This window comes from Perognathus longimembris, chromosome 12 (genome assembly GCF_023159225.1).
Source record: "Perognathus longimembris pacificus isolate PPM17 chromosome 12, ASM2315922v1, whole genome shotgun sequence".
Lineage (NCBI taxonomy): Eukaryota > Metazoa > Chordata > Mammalia > Rodentia > Heteromyidae > Perognathus > Perognathus longimembris.
Window position 1 is genome coordinate 3,360,198 of NC_063172.1, and position 17,039 is coordinate 3,377,236.

At 55.7% G+C, this 17,039-nt stretch overlaps 1 protein-coding gene across 1 annotated transcript in view; it reads left to right on the forward strand.

Moving 5' to 3' along the window:
- Col22a1 (collagen type XXII alpha 1 chain) overlaps nucleotides 1–17,039 on the forward strand; it is a 168,489-nt gene that overhangs the window by 9,472 nt on the left and 141,978 nt on the right. Inside the window, exons 3-5 of the mRNA XM_048358696.1 lie at nucleotides 6,447–6,521; nucleotides 10,660–10,771; nucleotides 15,036–15,159. Of these exons, the coding sequence (XP_048214653.1) occupies nucleotides 6,447–6,521; nucleotides 10,660–10,771; nucleotides 15,036–15,159 (311 nt within the window). The remainder of the gene's footprint in view (nucleotides 1–6,446; nucleotides 6,522–10,659; nucleotides 10,772–15,035; nucleotides 15,160–17,039) is intronic.

The window sequence follows — 17,039 nt, forward strand, 5'->3', positions numbered from 1 at the left end:
ACTGGGAGCACGCTTTCACCTGCCCCCTAGGCAGAGGACCTGGAGAAAATGTCGGTCTCTGTCCTGTGACCTAGGACCAAGAAAAGAAGCCCAACCGCGTGCGTGCGTCTGCTCCCTCCTAGTGTTTAGGAGGCCTGGCTCCATGGAGATCTGAGCTGGGCTTCCTGCTGTTTGATGAGGCTCAAGCCTCCTATCCCTGCTGCCTGCCTTTGCCACTGGGGCTGAATTTGGGGACATGACCCTGATCCCGGGGCGCATACTAATGGAGAGAATGTGGCTGAGAGCCGAAGCAATAAACTCCGCCCTATCTCATCGCCCATCTTCCCTCTGAGAACCACAGAGTCGGGAAGGAGGCAGGGGGCCAGCCAGCCCGCCGGTCCTGTGATGTGTGGAGACTGGGGAGGGAGAGGGTTTGTCCACAGCTGTGGAATGACGACGGGATCAGCCCTGGGTCTGACCGGGGTCGCCTCGGGCCACCTTTCCGCAGTGTTTTTCTTAGCTTCTCCTCCCACCTTTCCTGTGAAAAGTCCCGCTTCCCCCCTCGGCCCTGAAGGGAGGCCGCCCCCTTGGCCCTGCGGATCCCGGCGGTGTATTTCCAGCAGGCTGCTTCTTTGATGCAGCCTCTGTCCGTCTGCTCAGAATCTGTGCTGGAGAGCAGCAAGGTGTGAGGGTGGTTTTCTCACCCGTCCTTACACGGCAGCCCGCCCGCCCGCCCTCCCGCCCAGGGTGCGTGCGTGCCGTCCTGGGGAACCTCTACGCCTAGCGCGTGATCTGGGGGTCCTGAGCGTCCTTCCTGCCGCTCCTCGGGATCTCGCCCGGTTCTCACCGGCGGCTGGGGGTGGGCAGTAGGAACTCGGTGTGGGTTCTGCGGCTGAGCGGATGGTTTCCGCGTCGGTCACCCGCACGCAGCACTGGACTCCATCTCCGTGAAGAGCGCATGGGACGGACAGGGGAGCTGGAGATGTTTATTCGTCCCCGAGACCAGGCCTGACATTCACCATGGCGGTGATCTTGGGTGCGAGGTCTGCACTGCAGGCAGGACGCAAAGATTTAGGGTTCGGTGGCAGTGGGAGTCGCGGTCACTGCCAGGACCACCCTACCCGTGAGGCGGAAGACCACAGTCCCGTCCCCAGCGTTTGTCATTATGGAAGGGCGGTGGTGCACGTGAAGTGAGGCTCTGGAGGGGCAGGATGCTCCTCATTGAAATAACTCCGACATGTAAAGCCAGAGGCCTGATGCTGGGGTCATTGGGACTTAACCTTGGCCCCACAGTCAGAGTCTGTGTCTTGAGGACATGGACTCCAGATGCAAGTACCTTCCTGGGTTGATCTGTCCAGCTTGCCCCCGCTATTTAGCTCCTTCCATTGCCTGTCTTCTCCTGGCAAACTCCAAGGCCTGCATGGCAGATCGGAAGGGCAGGAGGGGCTGGGTGTTGGGGAGGGAGGCTCAGACCTGCGTGTTTTCCATAGCTTCTCCTAAGGGCTTCCTCATCAAACCTCCTTAGAGGATGGCAGAGGATGGCCTTTTCAAGATCAAGGGCCCTGGATGGGTGACCTCTTACTGTGGCCCTTTAGAGTCTCCTCTCTCTCTCTCTCTCTCTCTCTCTCTCTCTCTCCCCCCCCCCCACCTCATTCTTGATCTTCCATTTGTTGATCTTCCTCCAGCCGGTGTAACCACACTTCTCCCACTTCTAAACCTTGGCCTGGATGTCCACTACTCTGCTGTTTACTGCCTTCATCGGCTTTTCTCCATCTCTTCCTCCTCCTCTCGGTTGAGCCACTGCTGCCTTCCAGCCCCATCCGGGTCTTGCCTTGGCAAGGGAAAGGAGGTCTGGCTGGGATTGTGTGTTGTTTGTCATTTCTTGGGTACTGAGGGATGACTAAGAGTTGCAGTCATGCTGAGCAGAACAGGCAAAGACGTCTTGGGATCCTGTGGCACCCGAGGTGGCTGAGGGCTCCGATGTCCGCTAGTGTCCCTGTGTACCTCCCTCTCCTCTCATCGTGCCCAGGAGACATTCCCCACCGTCTCTGCTCAGTCCTACCGGCACCAGGCCATGTGCCGGGCGAGGGACATCGTAGTCACGGATGATGGGTCGCGTCTCTCTTGACCCTCAGACAGCGACTCCAAGGCAGTGTGACCTCTACCAGCAGCACATCGCTTTCTTCTTGGCCTCTGGTTGTGGCCCGCCTGGGCATTGTCCTGACCTGTGACCCCTGCCTTGGGTTGTGGGACTCCACGTTTGGACACAGTCTCTTCCTTCTCCCTGTTCTGGCCGCTGTAGCTCCAGGGTATGGCTTGCAGGCTGTTATCTCCCGGCTGTGCTGTTCTTGAAGCTCAGATGTCGCTCATCTCTGAGATCTCTTAGGCCCGCTTATCGGATGTCCACCCTGGCTCTTCTCCCATCATGCTGCACAGCCTGGGGGTATTTTCTCCATAGCTTGAGTGACTCCCTCTGGCTTATTTGTTTCTCTGCATTGCCCTCTGCCTGCTTTCCTAGCACACGAATTCCAGGAGGGCCAGAGGCACGCCACCAGCGAGCTGACCCGGCTCCTCGTGGGAGACCGGAGGAGGTGAGCCTGTGGGCGGGGCCAGCCATCGCGCCTAGCGCCTCCCACTGGCTGTCTCGTTGGCTGCACATTTGGAAGTAGACACAGAAGGGGCAGGGAAGCTGTGTGACTCCGACGTCTCTCAGCGGCGTTGGGGACCTGGTCTCCCTCCCCTGGCCCTGTTTCCGCTTCTCCTTACCCACTCAGCAGCTCGCACTCAGGCTGGCAGAGAAGAGGTTGTTCATTGGTCTCTCGACCTGACTATCCCAGGTCACTGTAGAAAAGGGTCACCCCTATCTCACAGAATGCTTATTTTACCTTGCTCTGCCCTTACTCTTTCTGGGGTGGCGGTGAAGGAAAGGAGGGGAGGTGTGAGCAAGGGTCGCAGCTACCAGTGGGGCCCAAGGGGATTTCTTTTAAGTACTGTTTTGCAAACCAAATATTCTAGCCTGCTCCCTAGAAGGCACCTACTTGCAGGAGAACGCCTCGAGGGCTGGGGAGATGTGCGTCTCCGGATCCGAGGCTTCTACAGAGGCCACTGGTGCCCTTCTACTTTGATTTAGAAGACAGGCAAATCCAGGAGTCTCTAGAATGTTCCAGATAAGGAAGTAAAGATTGGAACTGGGCAAAAATACCCCGGTCTCTGGCTCCTAGCTTGCCATCTTTTCATCTTTCTTTGTACCACCACCCTGGGCTGGAATGAACACTCTCTACTTTAACAACTAGGAGTGCTCCATTTCACTCAGGAGATGCAGACAACCGCTGTCTCGCAGACGTCCATGAGAACGTGTGATCTTTTGACACAGAGACCATGGAGCCATTTGATGAATTGCTTGTTTGTTTGTTTGTTTTTTAAACTCCCAGTATGTTTGCTAAGGCTGAGATTGTATGGAGGGCCCTGGAGAGCACAAATGCCTAAGTGTGGCTCGCGTCTGTCTCAGCCGTCCACTGGCTGTGTGATGTTGGATAAATGACAATGTCTCTGAGCTCAGGCTTCCTTCCCAGCGCATAAACAAATGGATCTCTAAGTTCAGAGAAAATCACAGCAAATTCTACAGGTCAGGACTGGTCTGCTTCAGGGGGTAGCAGGCTGTCCGTCTGAGATGCAGGCTTTGGAGACAGACTAGAGGTTCTATCCGCCAATAGAAACTGTATTAGAGTGTCTGTGAGACAGACTGGAGTCCCTATATACCTCCACGGAGAGGCTGCATCCATCTCTAAGCTTTGCGCTAGGTCACTACTTGCTGCCTGTACAAGCCTCGGGGAATCTACTAACTTCCTCATGCCCTTCTTCCTGCATCTGTAAATAATGACCCCCTGCCCCACAAAGCTGTGATAAAGAATCAATTAAATATGTCAACTTGTTTTCCGTGCTTGTTACAGCCTGTAGAGCACAGCAAGCCGTCCACCTGCCCTGCTGGTCCTGGAGACCATTCCTTCCCTCCTGCAGAGCAGTGACAAGGCCAGAAGGACTCCTCATAGACACCCCGGACAGTTCTTGAGCATGTGGCAGCCGTTAGGCCCGCGAGCCTTTTGTTTTTATTTTATTATCGTTCTCTATTCAAGAGTATCTTTAAGTAGTTGTACAAGCGGGGTTTCAATTCCACAAGTCAATTCGAGAGTGTGATGCATTGTGATTAATGTCGTTATCCTCCAGACCCCTGTACATCTGCTAGAATCCAGTCTTTCTTCCCTCCCACCTCTCCGCCACCATCTGGGGTAGCTTACATCCCTGTGGTCCGCTGCTCTCAGCAGTAGAAGCCCTGAGTTGATGGAGGAACAGTGATCCATTCCTGTTTAGTCCCCAGTGGGCTGCCATTCGTCCTTCTCTGACTCCTTCTCGTCTGGTTGAGCACCTACCTTGGTTCTCCACGTAGGCAATCTTCCTACCGGAGTGAGTTTCTAAACTCCCGTAGGCTTCCACTTTTATTTTGGTGTGATTGGAGTGGAATTCACCTCGTAGAGCATTTGTGGTGGCTTATATCCCAAGTCCGGTGACTGACATACAGAGGGTTCTACTAGGGTCCGTGCTTCCCAACTGGAGAAAAGGTTGACCATTTCTTTGTTGTGAGAACAAGGTTGGTGCTTCTAGCCCTGGAGCTCAGTAAATATTTCATTGGAACAAACAAGTGAATGTGGAAATGAACAGATCCTTCATCACCTTAGAACTACAAACGCCCGTTGCTAAAGGCCATTGTAAAACAAGGGGCTTGAGACTCAACGCCGGCCTTTCTGCAAAGCAGGCGAGCTGCAGGGGCCCCCCACATCACTGGGAAGCCTAGCTTAGGGCATTTGAGAAGCCATTTGCCCTGACTTTATCCAATGGTTGCTCAGTGGACACCTGTGCCCCTTGAATGCAGGCCTAAGCTTAGTGATGTCATGAACTAAGTGGATGAGCGGCTGTGGCACTTTGCATTTGCCGTTGAGAATGACTCAGACCATTTTGAGCGACTTCTGCCTTTGAGAAAGCTCCCCACCTTGTATTTTGGCCTTGCCATCTGGACGGAAGAACCCGGTCCTCCCTTAGGGATGTTGGCGGACATGACTCGATTCTGACGTCTGCTTTGAGCGGTCGCCGTCGGCCTCCAGAGGTTCGCTCCTCATCTAGCGTGGGACCTTTTGAGTCAACACATTTTAAATTTCAAGCTCATTGACATGACACACGATCCCCAGCCTGTCTCCCTGGCAGGCTGCCCACATTACAGCGATTGCCTGTCACCCTACAGCTGCCACTGTCCCGGGCGGGGCGGTCTAAATATCGCCTGGTGCCCGCGTCTTCTCTCATGTTTAGTCCTGGGCAGACAGCTCGGTGCTATTTCCAAAATAACCCGTCCTATGGGGCTTGTCAGACCTGGTGGTGCCTTTTAGGATAAATCCTAAAAATGCCTCCTTCCAAATCAGGAGCGATCTCACTTGTTGGGTTCAAAGCCTCCAACCCTACCACCCCCCCCCCCCCACTATGACAATACGAATGCACCCAACTTGGAGAAATGGCCATTCCTCGTGAGATGAACGGGGTGATGGGACTTGCTGGTGATGTGAGATCGGACTCATAATGTCTGGTAGAGAAGTTGCTTCCCGGGCAGGGGCCAGGTCCCAGGGCGGTCAGCGAGCTGTCGGTGGGCCAAGTTGAGGGCCTCCCTCCCTCCCCTCGTCCTTGGGCTTCAACTTGCCCCATCCCCAGAGTGGCTCCTGTACTGAGGTGTGTTTGGAAATCTCCCCTGCTCAGGTGCTCATGACATAGCAGACTCAGAGAGTCCCCGGAACTGGTTGGTCCTGGCTATAAAACTTGGACCCCAGTACGTGCCACACAGAGCTAGGGCTTGTTCTGCGTGCTCTTTAGAGAGACGGAGAGAGCTTCTTTTATTTCAACTCCTTTTAAAGCGATGATCCTGAAGACTTCGGATACGGCGTTCATGTAACAACGTGGTACATGCTTTTGTTGTATGCGTTACTCCATTGCTTTTAGATAACTGAGAGATTTCGCTGCCGCTGGGACTTGCGTTTTTCTGGGTTTGTGGTCTGCGGGTTCGCGAGGAAGGCTGACCCTTTCTGTCTGTTATCTCCGATACACCATCCCCATTGGGCATGGTTTGGTACCCGAAGCGTCGTCAGCGTGGGTGGCCTTGGGGTCTCTTTTCAGTCTGCCGCCTAGTCCACTGGGTGGCTAATACTGCTTCCCCGCAGCCCCCTTCAGGGTAGGGGCTGTGAGTTCATGGTTGCCGGGGCGCTGCCTTGTCTCCTGTTTGCCTCCGCAGAGCCGGTGCTCCGCTAGAGAAGGCAGGTGCAGAGGAAAGGCTCCGTGCTCGTGGAGCTGTCAGAGGGCCCTTCGCCGCCACCCCGTAGGCGGTGACCGCGCCCCCGTTTTCTCATCTGTCTGTGTCCTCTTCCCTTCCCCAGATGTGCTGTGCCCCAGCGTGCGGGTAGAAGGAGACCGATTTAAGCACACCAGTGGCGGAACCCAGGAAATCACAGGTAGGAGGGACGGGCTGAACGCCCGGGTTTGATCTCGGGCGCTAGCTACTTTGTCGGAACTGCGCTGCATGGGACCCTCGTCACCCCAGGAGAGGCCCCGCTCTCCGTATCCTCGTCCTTGTCTGTTACCAAAGTCTGGAGAGAGGTCTGAAATGTACCGATGCCAACAGTTTGTCCGACAGTGAAACGTGTTCTCCATTTTCCATCTACTTCCCGGCGCCTTCGTGTGAGTGCGTGTGTGCAAGGTCGGCGAACGCTGGAGCAAGTGCCAGGCAACGCAAGGGGAGGAGCGAAGGGCTGCAGGCCCTGCGGAGAGGGGTGGGGAACGAGATGGTGTAGCAGGCGTACACGGGAACCGGGGATAGAGGCAGCCCACTGCAGATCCCGCAGCCGGGGCGGGGGGGGGGGGGACACGGCGGAGGCTTGTCGCAGTCCCTCTGTGCAGATGACAGAGCACGAGTGTGGTGGCAGCCCGCGGGGCCGCCGAGACCCCCCCCCCACATCCCACCAGCGCTGAGCCCTGATTGTCGTCCTGCTCCGCTCTCCAAATGTGTGGATTTGAAGCAGTTTCCTTTCCGCCTCCCCACTCGGCACCGCACCCTGGCTCTGCTCCCCTAAGCCCCAGCCCCTCCGCTATTGTCCCAGGTCCCGTTCGTGATCGGCAGCCGGCTGTGTGAAGTCGGATCAACCTGCGGGCAGGTGCTGCCCAGGCCACACCCCGTATCAGTATTGCTCTGCGGACTTCACCATGCAGCTTCTGTGTCTTTGCACTGAGGGGAATTTTTCTAGAAGGTGGAGGCTGTGTGTCTGTGTGCACAGCTGGCAGAATGTGCCAGAGGAGTTGGTACTCCCCGGAGCAGTGCTCTGCTCCACGGCTCCCGTGTGGGGCTGTGCTCGCGTCCGTGTCGGGCGGTGTCTGGAAGGCAGAGTTGGACTGGCACTCCCAGGCTGGATAGATTTACACAGTATCCAAGAGCTAGGCTTGCCAGGGCAAAAAGCAGAAAGGTCTAAGTCAAGCTGCCTGGCATTTTCATACCCTGGGCAGAATGGCTCAGCTAGAAAGACACTCGTTTCAAGGTACCGGAGCTAGCAAAACGAAGAGGTGAAAAGTTGCCATTAGCTCCTGGACTGGACAGAAAGTGACAGCGACAGTGCTTTCCCGAGCCCCACCTGCCCACCGCGCGTCCAGCCGGGGAAAAGAGATGAGCACACCGTGTGACCGAGACGTCTGTTGCGTGTACGCAGCGTGTGGCAGTTAGTTCAGGGTCATCTGGACACCCAGCCCACAACCATCATCTCTCCGGAAATCCTTCTGGGTATCCTGAGATCGGCCATGATTGTTAACTTCAGTCAACAGGCAAAAACAGAAACAAATGTGTAACGGCTCTAGGCAAGGATGTGGACGAGGGGAGCTCTCACACGCTGTCGGTGGGCACGCAAGCCCGTGGAGCCTTGTGGAAAACAGAACGGAGGTCCCTAAAGGAAACAAAAGCAATAGTGACCCTATGACCCGGAGGCTCCTCTCCCGAGGAGAACCAAAGGACAGGGAGTCCGTGTTGGAGAAGGAGGGAAATGGAAATGAGGGAGACCCAGTGTCTTTCTTCCAGGACTGGCCATTTGGGGAAGGAGTGACCGTCAGGTGAACTGCCCTCGCCTTGTTTTCAGGCCTAGTGAAGCCACGGGGGCCCTCTGGCTGACCGTGGATGGACACAGTGCTCCGCGCAGGGTGGACCCTTGCGGGGTGAGGAGGGCCGCGCAGTTGGTGCGATCACGGGGGTGTCTGTGTGTCTGTGACCCCGCCCCTGGGGTCTGCCCGTGGTCAGCTGACTCAGGCTGTGCTGAGACTCTGCCCCCAGGACTTAGCCGTTCAACGAGTGCTTCTTCGAGGGGAAATGTCGACGCGGTGGCCTGGGCTCTGCAGTGGGGGCCGCTGGGGGGGCGGACACACCGGCCCCTCACTGCTCTCGGGGCTCCTTGGGTTCGAGGCCACGCCGGTGCGGGTGTGCTCTGCGGCTCTCGCAGGCCCTGGCGGCCTCGTGCTTGTTCACGGAGCCACGGGGCCCGCTGGGCTCACCTGTGAGCCAGAGCCCATTCCGTGCGGTTTTCCCTTCTCTGAGGAAAGTCACATCCACTGCAGGGCCTGTGTCCTGTCCCTTTGGGAGTCAGTCCCATGGGGCCTAGAACTGCGAGGCCTGCAGGGGACTTCTCCCCCAGTTTCTCCTGATCCCCTTCAGCAGTGTACCCCTGCACACAAGCTGCTCCCGTCCCTGGCGGGAGCCAAGAGATCCCGGGCATCTTCGCTTCTGCCCGTAGATGGGGTGCGGGCTCGCGGTCCCCAGGAAAGCAGATCCAGACTCCAAGTGGGCTGAGGGCTGCTGTCCATGTCACTGGCCTCTCCCTACATTTGGGGGCCCCTTGGATCCTGGTCCTGGGTGGTCAGGGCCATGGTGGTGAGGCTCAGGAAGAAATGGCATGAGGCTCCCTGTGCCAGGGGTTCCACGGATTCCCATCAAGGTGCTCGTGGCGTGGCCCGAGCAATTACCGGGTGCTCGCTTCCCTAGTGCGGCGTGACCTCATCAAGGCATCAGCCCCTCCGTGTCTCCAGCGAAGGAAAGAGGCTCCCCCGAATCCAGTAAGGCCCTCCGAGTCACTCACCCCAGGGTCTGTGCTGGTGCAGAGCCCGCCCGGGGCCCTGTGAACAGTGCAGGTGCCCAGGGCACGTCAGCGCCTTTCCTGACCGCACACTCTGCCTCCTTCCTGGCCGGCCCTCAGCGTGCTGCTGGCAGACTGTAGAACCGAAGGGCTCCCCACTTCGTGCAAACGGATTCAGCGCAGTTCGTTTGGGAAACAGACTCTTGGTAGCCATGGCGTACACATCGTTATTGGTGCTAAAAATGCAAACGATGATCCAATCCCACCTGTTCTCCCAGCTTACAGATGGGGGGGGGGGAACGGGACTGTGTCTAGGGCAAAAGTGACTCAGCCACGGTCCCCGCTCAGCAAGGACAGGAAGCCCCACCCAGGCCCGCCATCACTCTTGTTTTTTCAGCTTGCCATGGGATTAGGGGAGTGGTCATGCTGTCATTCATGCCCGGGGATTATTTCCATCATCTGGTGCTTGGAGAGCGCTTACTAGGTCTCAGGCACAGTCGTGCCTCGTGTACCGTTTTTAAGCCCAAAGGGAGACATCTAGCATCACAGGCTCACAAGTCAGAATAGTGTCGCACCATCAGCCTCCAGAACGAGAACTGTTCCCAGACTTCCCTGTGAACATCTCCCGCAGAGCCGTTCAGAGGGGCTCCCGAGAACTTCGTAAAAGCCCCCCGTGGCGGGGAAGTGGCGGGGAAGGATGCACTGGTGGTAGTGGTGAGCGATGACTCCTAACCGACCTGCTTGGTGAAGCTTCTACGACCTGGCGAATGGTGCAGGGTCGGGGTCTCGTCGTTATCAGAACAGCCTTATCCTGTAGGCGTCTGCTGGCTGTGGAGCCTGCTGAGCTAAACCGAATATGTGGCTGAGCAGGATGGGACTCCCTCCTCCCCCTCCCCCCCCCCCTTCCTCAAGGCCAAGGCCAAGCCAGGAGCACTCCACTCCGTTACTTTACATGAACAATGGTTCTTCAGTTCCCTGAGCAGGAAAACCAAACCCAACCCAACCAAACCAAGCACCTTTGGTGAAGGCAATGTTGTGAAGACAGTTTTCTTCCCTCTCACGTTTCCTTAAAATCCACAGACGTAAAAGCTGCCAAACTAGAACCCAAGCAAAAATCCAGGTGAAAGGCAAAACTGTGGCCGTAGGGAGGAAAGCCCTGAACGATGGTTTGCCTGCCCAGCCAGACTTGCATTTGGGCCTCTGGAACACCAGGGGCCCGCGGCGGGAGGGGACCAGACACCTTGCGTTGGCCTCCTGCTTGAGTGTGATCCAGGATGCTCTTGGCCGAGCTCACGTTCCAGGGGGGCAGCCCGCCTCGGTGTCCCGCTGCCGCTTTTCCCTGGAGTGTCACCCAGGGCTCCCATCGGTGGCTTGTCGAGGGCAGACGACTTGGTTTTGAAGAAAGAGAGAGGGGAGGGATGCTGCCTTTGTCTCCCACCACACTCCCCTTCTGTCCACTTCACTCCCGGCTCTTCTCTTGGCACAGGTTTCGACCTCATGGACTTGTTCAGTGTGAAGGAGATCCTGGGGGAGAGAGAGAACGGCGCGCAGAGTTCCTATGTCCGCATGGGGTCCTTCCCCGTGGTGCAGAGGACCGAGTAAGTGTTCCTTTCCCCAGATGCCTTGGCAAAGAGCAGGAAAGGGGCCAGGCAGCTGTATACCGAGCGCTGAGCAATGAGCACCACTGCTCAGGGGTGAGGTCACCTCCAGATAAATCAACTCAGCCGCTGACGTGAGGATGCAACCTGATTCTTTGTTCCACTGTCACTGACTTAATGGTTCCCTGGTCTGTTCACCGCCACTTACCGATAATATTTGGTCATGTTCATTCATCCATGCATTCTTCTATTAGCTCATTAAATAACCAGTGTCCCTGGTAATAGGGACATAGCACCTACTACTAAGGGTCAGCCATCGCCTTGTATGAAAGACACACACCTCTCAGGGTCATGTACAGGTCTGGCCAAGGGAGGTCCGGTTTTATTGTTGAACGAGTACCTGGCTTAGCACCTTAATGGATGCCTCTGTGCCTCCATTTTCTCCTGGTTCTTCCTAGGAGATTGACCTTCCTGCATTCCAAGGGCCTATGTGTGGGCTGACCACCTTTCCTTTAAAGTCTCATGGTTTATCCCCAGGACTCCACTGTCCCCAGTGTCTCTAGTTTCTTCTGGAGCCTGCCAGGCCCCTGCCTCTCACTGCCAGGCCTCTGTTGGTGTTCTTCTCCTTACCTGGGACACCTTTTCTGCTCCTTCTTCAAGTACAGTTCAACCATTATGCCCTGGAACATAGTCCTTCTGGGATGCCAGACTAAAGGAGGCCTCCCCTTATCCACTCCCCTTACACCTGGTGAGCATGCAGCCACTGGAGAGCTACTCCTCTGCAGACAGCCTGCCCTTTGCTACCGACACTCTTGGAGGGGACTGGGTCATCATTTCTGCTGGGCCTCGAAGAGGGAGTAGATCAGGCCATGGTGAATGAGTGTACTGTCTGATTCTGGCTGGTTAGGGTGGGCTCTGGGTACAAGGCACAGAGTTGGGGTTCTTGTTTGTGTGTAGTGGTTTAGAGAGTCCAGTCTGAGTTCCACCCCAGGCACTGCGTCCGACTAGAGCGTTCCTGGCTCCTGGCGTGAGAGGAGATGAGACAAGTCGCTTCCTTCCCCTGAGCCTCATTTCTCAGTTATCAGCTGGAGGTGGTGCTCACTTCCAGCTGTGTCCCAGACACCGAAGAGTTCTCTTGGCAGGGATGCACCGATGCTACCAGCACTCCGCTGCTTCCACAGTGGTTAAGGAGTACACACGGGGAGGGATGGACAGAACCAGGCTCCATACACTCCCACCTCCATCCTCCCCAGTGAATTCCCCAGTCGCACTGCTCAGAAGCAGCAAGAACCAGATGCTAAGCACAGGATATTGAGCAAAATTGCACAAATCTCTGAGGAAGGGCGCAGCGGAAGACCCCTTTCATTTTCTAGCCATGCCTTGTTCTCATGAGATGCGTGGATCAAGCGCTCAAAGGGCTTTAGGCTCTGTTGTGTGGACCCAGGCAGTGGGTTGTGGACTTGGGTCCTGTGATGCTCAGTCTGTCCTGAGAAGGAATGGATGTTTTTTCTTATATGACTTCCAGTTTGTTTTGATGGCACGACTCCCGACAGGAAATCAAACCCACAAAGCTTGGATGTTTCAGGAAAGAAGTGCTTTTGTTTAATGTCTGATGCTTTGAAATGTATGTATGCGTAGTTTTAATTTCAATATTTATGCCTTCCATCTCACTTGTTGACCATGTGAAGGACATTTTACACACCTGATTTACTTTCAAAGGAGGTGAGCATGGCATTATTCTCGTTGATGTGGTGCAAGGTCTGAGACTCTCAACGGGGCAGTAACTTGTTCAAAACCTCCCAGTTTATAGGAACCAGAAAGTCGGCCTCATACGGAGGTCCTCTAACTCTCTAAGCCACTGCCCTCTGCGTGGTAGTCATACAGTCTGCTACATTCCTGTGTAAGGAGTGTATCAGAATGTTTTCATTCCCTAATGTTCTCTCTTGTCCCCTTGACTGTAATGATTTTAGTCAGTGTGTGTGCGCGTGTGTGTATACCTTCCGTTCTACCTACTAGCTACCTGCTTATATCACTTTTGTTAGGATACAAATGTGTGTGTGTCTGTGTGTGTGCTTTCAATGAATAAGGAGAAAATGCATTCCAAAAGAGAACAACAGCACAGTCAGACTCACTAAGGAAAGAGGGTGAAAGAGAAGGCAGTGAAGTGTCTTCTGTGGCTCGCCAGCCTGTGTCCGCAGACCTAGACGGGGACGCCTTGTCGTCTTCCACGTGGACACAGGTGGCGGTGTCACTGGGTCCTGGGAGAAGCCCCAGTGCTGTTGGTGGGCGATGGGCCCTTCCTCCCGCCTGAGTGCCTCCTGGGTGAATTCCCAGCGCAGACAATGGTATTGAATGCCCGGGCCGCCTCCCACTTTGGATCTGTGTTCTGAGAAATGGGGAGGGCTGAGCTTTCTTCACATGTGTTCAGTAGTCAGAAGAAAGGTCCCCCGAGGATCTGCAAATCTAAGAACCAGAAACACGGACGCCTCCCCACTTCCCCTCCTGAATGTCTGGCCAGACGGATTCTTCCTTCGTCAGTGGCTACGTTCCCCGAGGCGGCTCTCTGCCCCGGAGCCGGCTAGGGATTTGCCATGACCAGCTTCTGCAGGATGAACTCACAGTCAGCTGATGCTTAGAAAGAGATACAAGGAGACCAGGCTCTTGGGGTGTGAACTCTAGCTTCCATGTCGCACTGTGTCTGGGCACCCTCACCTGCAGCACAAGGGTCAGGATATCTACATCACAAGTTATTTTGATAAAGACATGAGCTCTATGCCAGAACGTAGTGTTGGGTCTATATAAAACCCTTCAAGTTTTAGCTGAAGAATCTTACATCAAATGAGACCATGTGGGTAACCTGAATAGAGAATTAAACTTAAGTTTGCTTTGATAGGATGTGAGTCTAGCATAGGTCACTTGTCTCAACCAGAGGAAACTTATCCCCTGTAAGATATGGCGGCGGGATCTGGGAGGCATTTTGGGTTCTTACAACTGGGGTAGAAGGAATACTACTGTCTCCTTGAGCGGGGAGGCTCGGGGTGTTCCTGGGGGTCCTGCAAGGCAGGACCACTTCCGACAGCAGTGCTGTCTAGGTTGCTTCCTCCGAGAATGGGAGCCGGGCCTCTGCAGGAACGGCGTGACGGAAGTTCTCAGGAAGGCTCTGGTACGGCGAGTGCCCCGGCAGTGCCCAGGTCTTCTTCACCGGAGAGGTCCCGAGGAAGTCAATGTGGGGAGGAGGGAGAGGGGCCGGAGCCAGGGGGCCATGGATTGAGCAAGTGGGGAGAGGAAAGCAGAGAGTGTGTAGAACGCGACTTCTAGAATCCTGGAGGGAGGTGGGTGGTGTCTGGAGACCCCCGGGGGCTTTGCTCTGGCAGTGCACGGAGCTGAAAGGACGTGGCCTTGGAGGGCGCTTTGGGGGAGGCCTGGAGGCCCAGGGCCCGGCCGCTCCAGGACTTGGCCCTCCGTGGGGGGTGGGGGGGCGTCGGGGGGGGGGCACTAGTCACTTCCACAACAGAATTTCGAAGGGAAAGCAAAGTCTCGGGACTGGCTGGGGTGGAGCCACGAGGAGCGGGGTGGGATGCCCCCCGGTGAGGGACTGGCTCTGCACATCGTCGCAGCTGAGTGAACCAAGTACCCTGTGCGGAACGGCTCACCAACGGCTGCAGTATGTTTGTCCCAGACCCGAGGCCAGAAGGTCTGAGCTTACAGCTCCGCGGTCGTGGGCTTCTCACGGTGAAATCAAGCGGTGGACAAGGGAGAGCGACCTCCGCGGCCCAGTGCCTTCGCCTGGCTCCGCCTTCTAGACCTCATCACTCCCCGAGGGAAAGCCGATTTCAGCCCCTACATTTTGGGAGAGCATAGCCATTAAGACCATCCTATCCTGGGAGGTGGGCTAGAGGACAAAGCAGGCTGGGATAGGGCAGTTTTTCCCTTGCTGCGAAGGAGCAGGGCAGGAGAGAGGAAAGCCAGGAATCACCGCTGCATTTCCTCCGGGGGAAGTTGACCCCTTCACCCCCATCGCTCCCGGCGGAGAGACGAGCAGATGTGCCCCACTGAGGGCAGAGGAGGGAGAGATGGTTAGGCCCCGGGGGTGGTCTGCGGAGGGTCTTGCTGAGGCACTGACCCCAGGGAAAGGCAGCAAATGCACGCCACGCGGTGGGCCGTGGGCTTCTTTAGGAGGTCAAACTGGCGGGGCTCGGTGGCTGAGCAGCGGTGGCTTCTTACGCTCTAAGCCTGGTGTTGTCTCTCTCTCTCTTCCCCCCAGGGATGTGTTTCCCCAAGGTCTTCCCGATGAGTACGCCTTCGTCACGACGTTCCGGTTCAGGAAAACGTCTCGGAAAGAGGACTGGTACATCTGGCAGGTCATCGATCAGTACGGCATCCCACAGGTATGGGAGGCCCCTGAGGCTTCTTTCTTCCCAGAGATGGCCTGACTCACCATGTTCTCCATGGGGCAGAGAATCTGCGGTGGGAAGCTTACAGAAGCCATAGGCCTCAGTGTAAGAGGAGACTAACCCCGGGGGCAGGAAGGGCACCTTGTTCCTGGGTTCCCGGACTCCCTGCCCAGCGGTGGGAGTGGCTTCCGGCTCTGCTGTCCAAGGCGATTGCTTCGCTGGGGGCACAGGTGGCAGAACCTTCTCGCACAGGGTCAGATACCTGGGCCAGGTCGTGCCACGTACTTTCTTGGTGTGGACCCTCTGACCAGGTTCTGAGACTTGGTTTTCTTAGGTGGAAAATGGAAAATATAGTATATTTACCATGACCGTTTGGTAGAGTATCAGATAATACATGCAAAGCATCCATGTGACTGGCTAGCATATATACGTATATATATTTGTCGGGAGTAAAGGCCTTCTAATGAATGGAGCAGTTCTTCTGGCTCTTCTGTTGGCTCCTGCAGGAAGCTCTGTGTTCCATCTTTGGCTTCCAGTACCTGCAAGGTAGAACAACCCTTCCACGGCCCAACCTGGTGAGAAAGGCAGACCTTGGAAGCTGTAGAGGCACAGTCTTCTGGCTTGAGAGGAACGCAGCACTATTTCCCATTCTCCACCACATCCCAATCCTCTTTTTAACCAGGTTCACAGGCCAACCCTATCTTTTCCCGCTCGTGGAAAATGAGCCGTGTGTGGACATTCCTCACCTGCAGTGAGGAGAGACAGTCTGCTTCTTCATGTGCCGGTGAAATACGTCAAAAACCTGCTAGGAAAAATGGGACCAGCAGTCATTGCTGTGGACTTTCTGTCTAAGAGAATCAGCTACCTACCCAGACAGACAGTCTCCCTCCTCAGAGCCCACCCTGGCATGCACGCACTGTACACACCTGCTCTGTGTGTGATGGGGGCGATGGCAGTGGGGGGTCCGTTGCACACCTGACCTCGCTGTGTTCTTGTCTTAGACCTGTGAGTAGGTTTTTACTGTTATTTTATCTAACAGAGGAGGAAACGGAACCACAGAAGGAGTTGGGCATTTGAGTTTTCACAGGCAAGCAGAGTGGGAGTTGAGATTTGGGCCTGGGAAGTTGAGCTCCCTGGCTGATGCTATTAATTACATGCCCAGCTGGTTTCTGGTCTAAGTCTGTCCTGGTCGTGTAGTTCCAGGGAAGGATGTTTCTGTAGCATCCCTCATCACATTGGGATGTGGTTGGCTGGAGGAGAGATGGAGATTCTTCTTCAGAGACCACTCTCCTGGAGTGAAGGCGACTCATTGTGTGTCCTCTGCCTCCATCACCAGTTACACACGCATTCGCTTCTCCATTTTCTCAGGTCTGACGGAGTGGGCCTGGGCTCTTGCCATGACATTCTTGTGGGGTGAGCCCGCACCACCCCCTCAGTCTGGGTTCTCTTCTTTCATGGCATTTGCAGAGATGTGTGTGCTTTCCCTACCACGTCTTTATCCCCTCCACTTCTTCTGGAATGAGCCATGGGTGGAAATGCCACAGAGCCATACAGAGGCGGTGCTTGCTTTGAAAGAGTCGAGGCTCGTGTTTGAAGAGACACCAGGCGGTTGACGTTCACTCGGCCAGCCTTGGGGGAGTGCCCTGTGCTGGAGATGCTGATGTTGGCGAACTTGTTTGCACAGGGAAATGCTAGGCAGTCACAGGAACATTGGGTCTGGGCCTGCAGGAAGGTGAGCTGCAGGCAGCAGGCTCTCTGTGGTCGTTGCCGGTCTGTCGACAGAGATGTGTGTCTCCTTGATCTCACGTGGCACTTTAAAACCACCCTCGAATGCTGGCATTTCCTGCAGTTGTCATTTGAGGAAGCCCAGATAA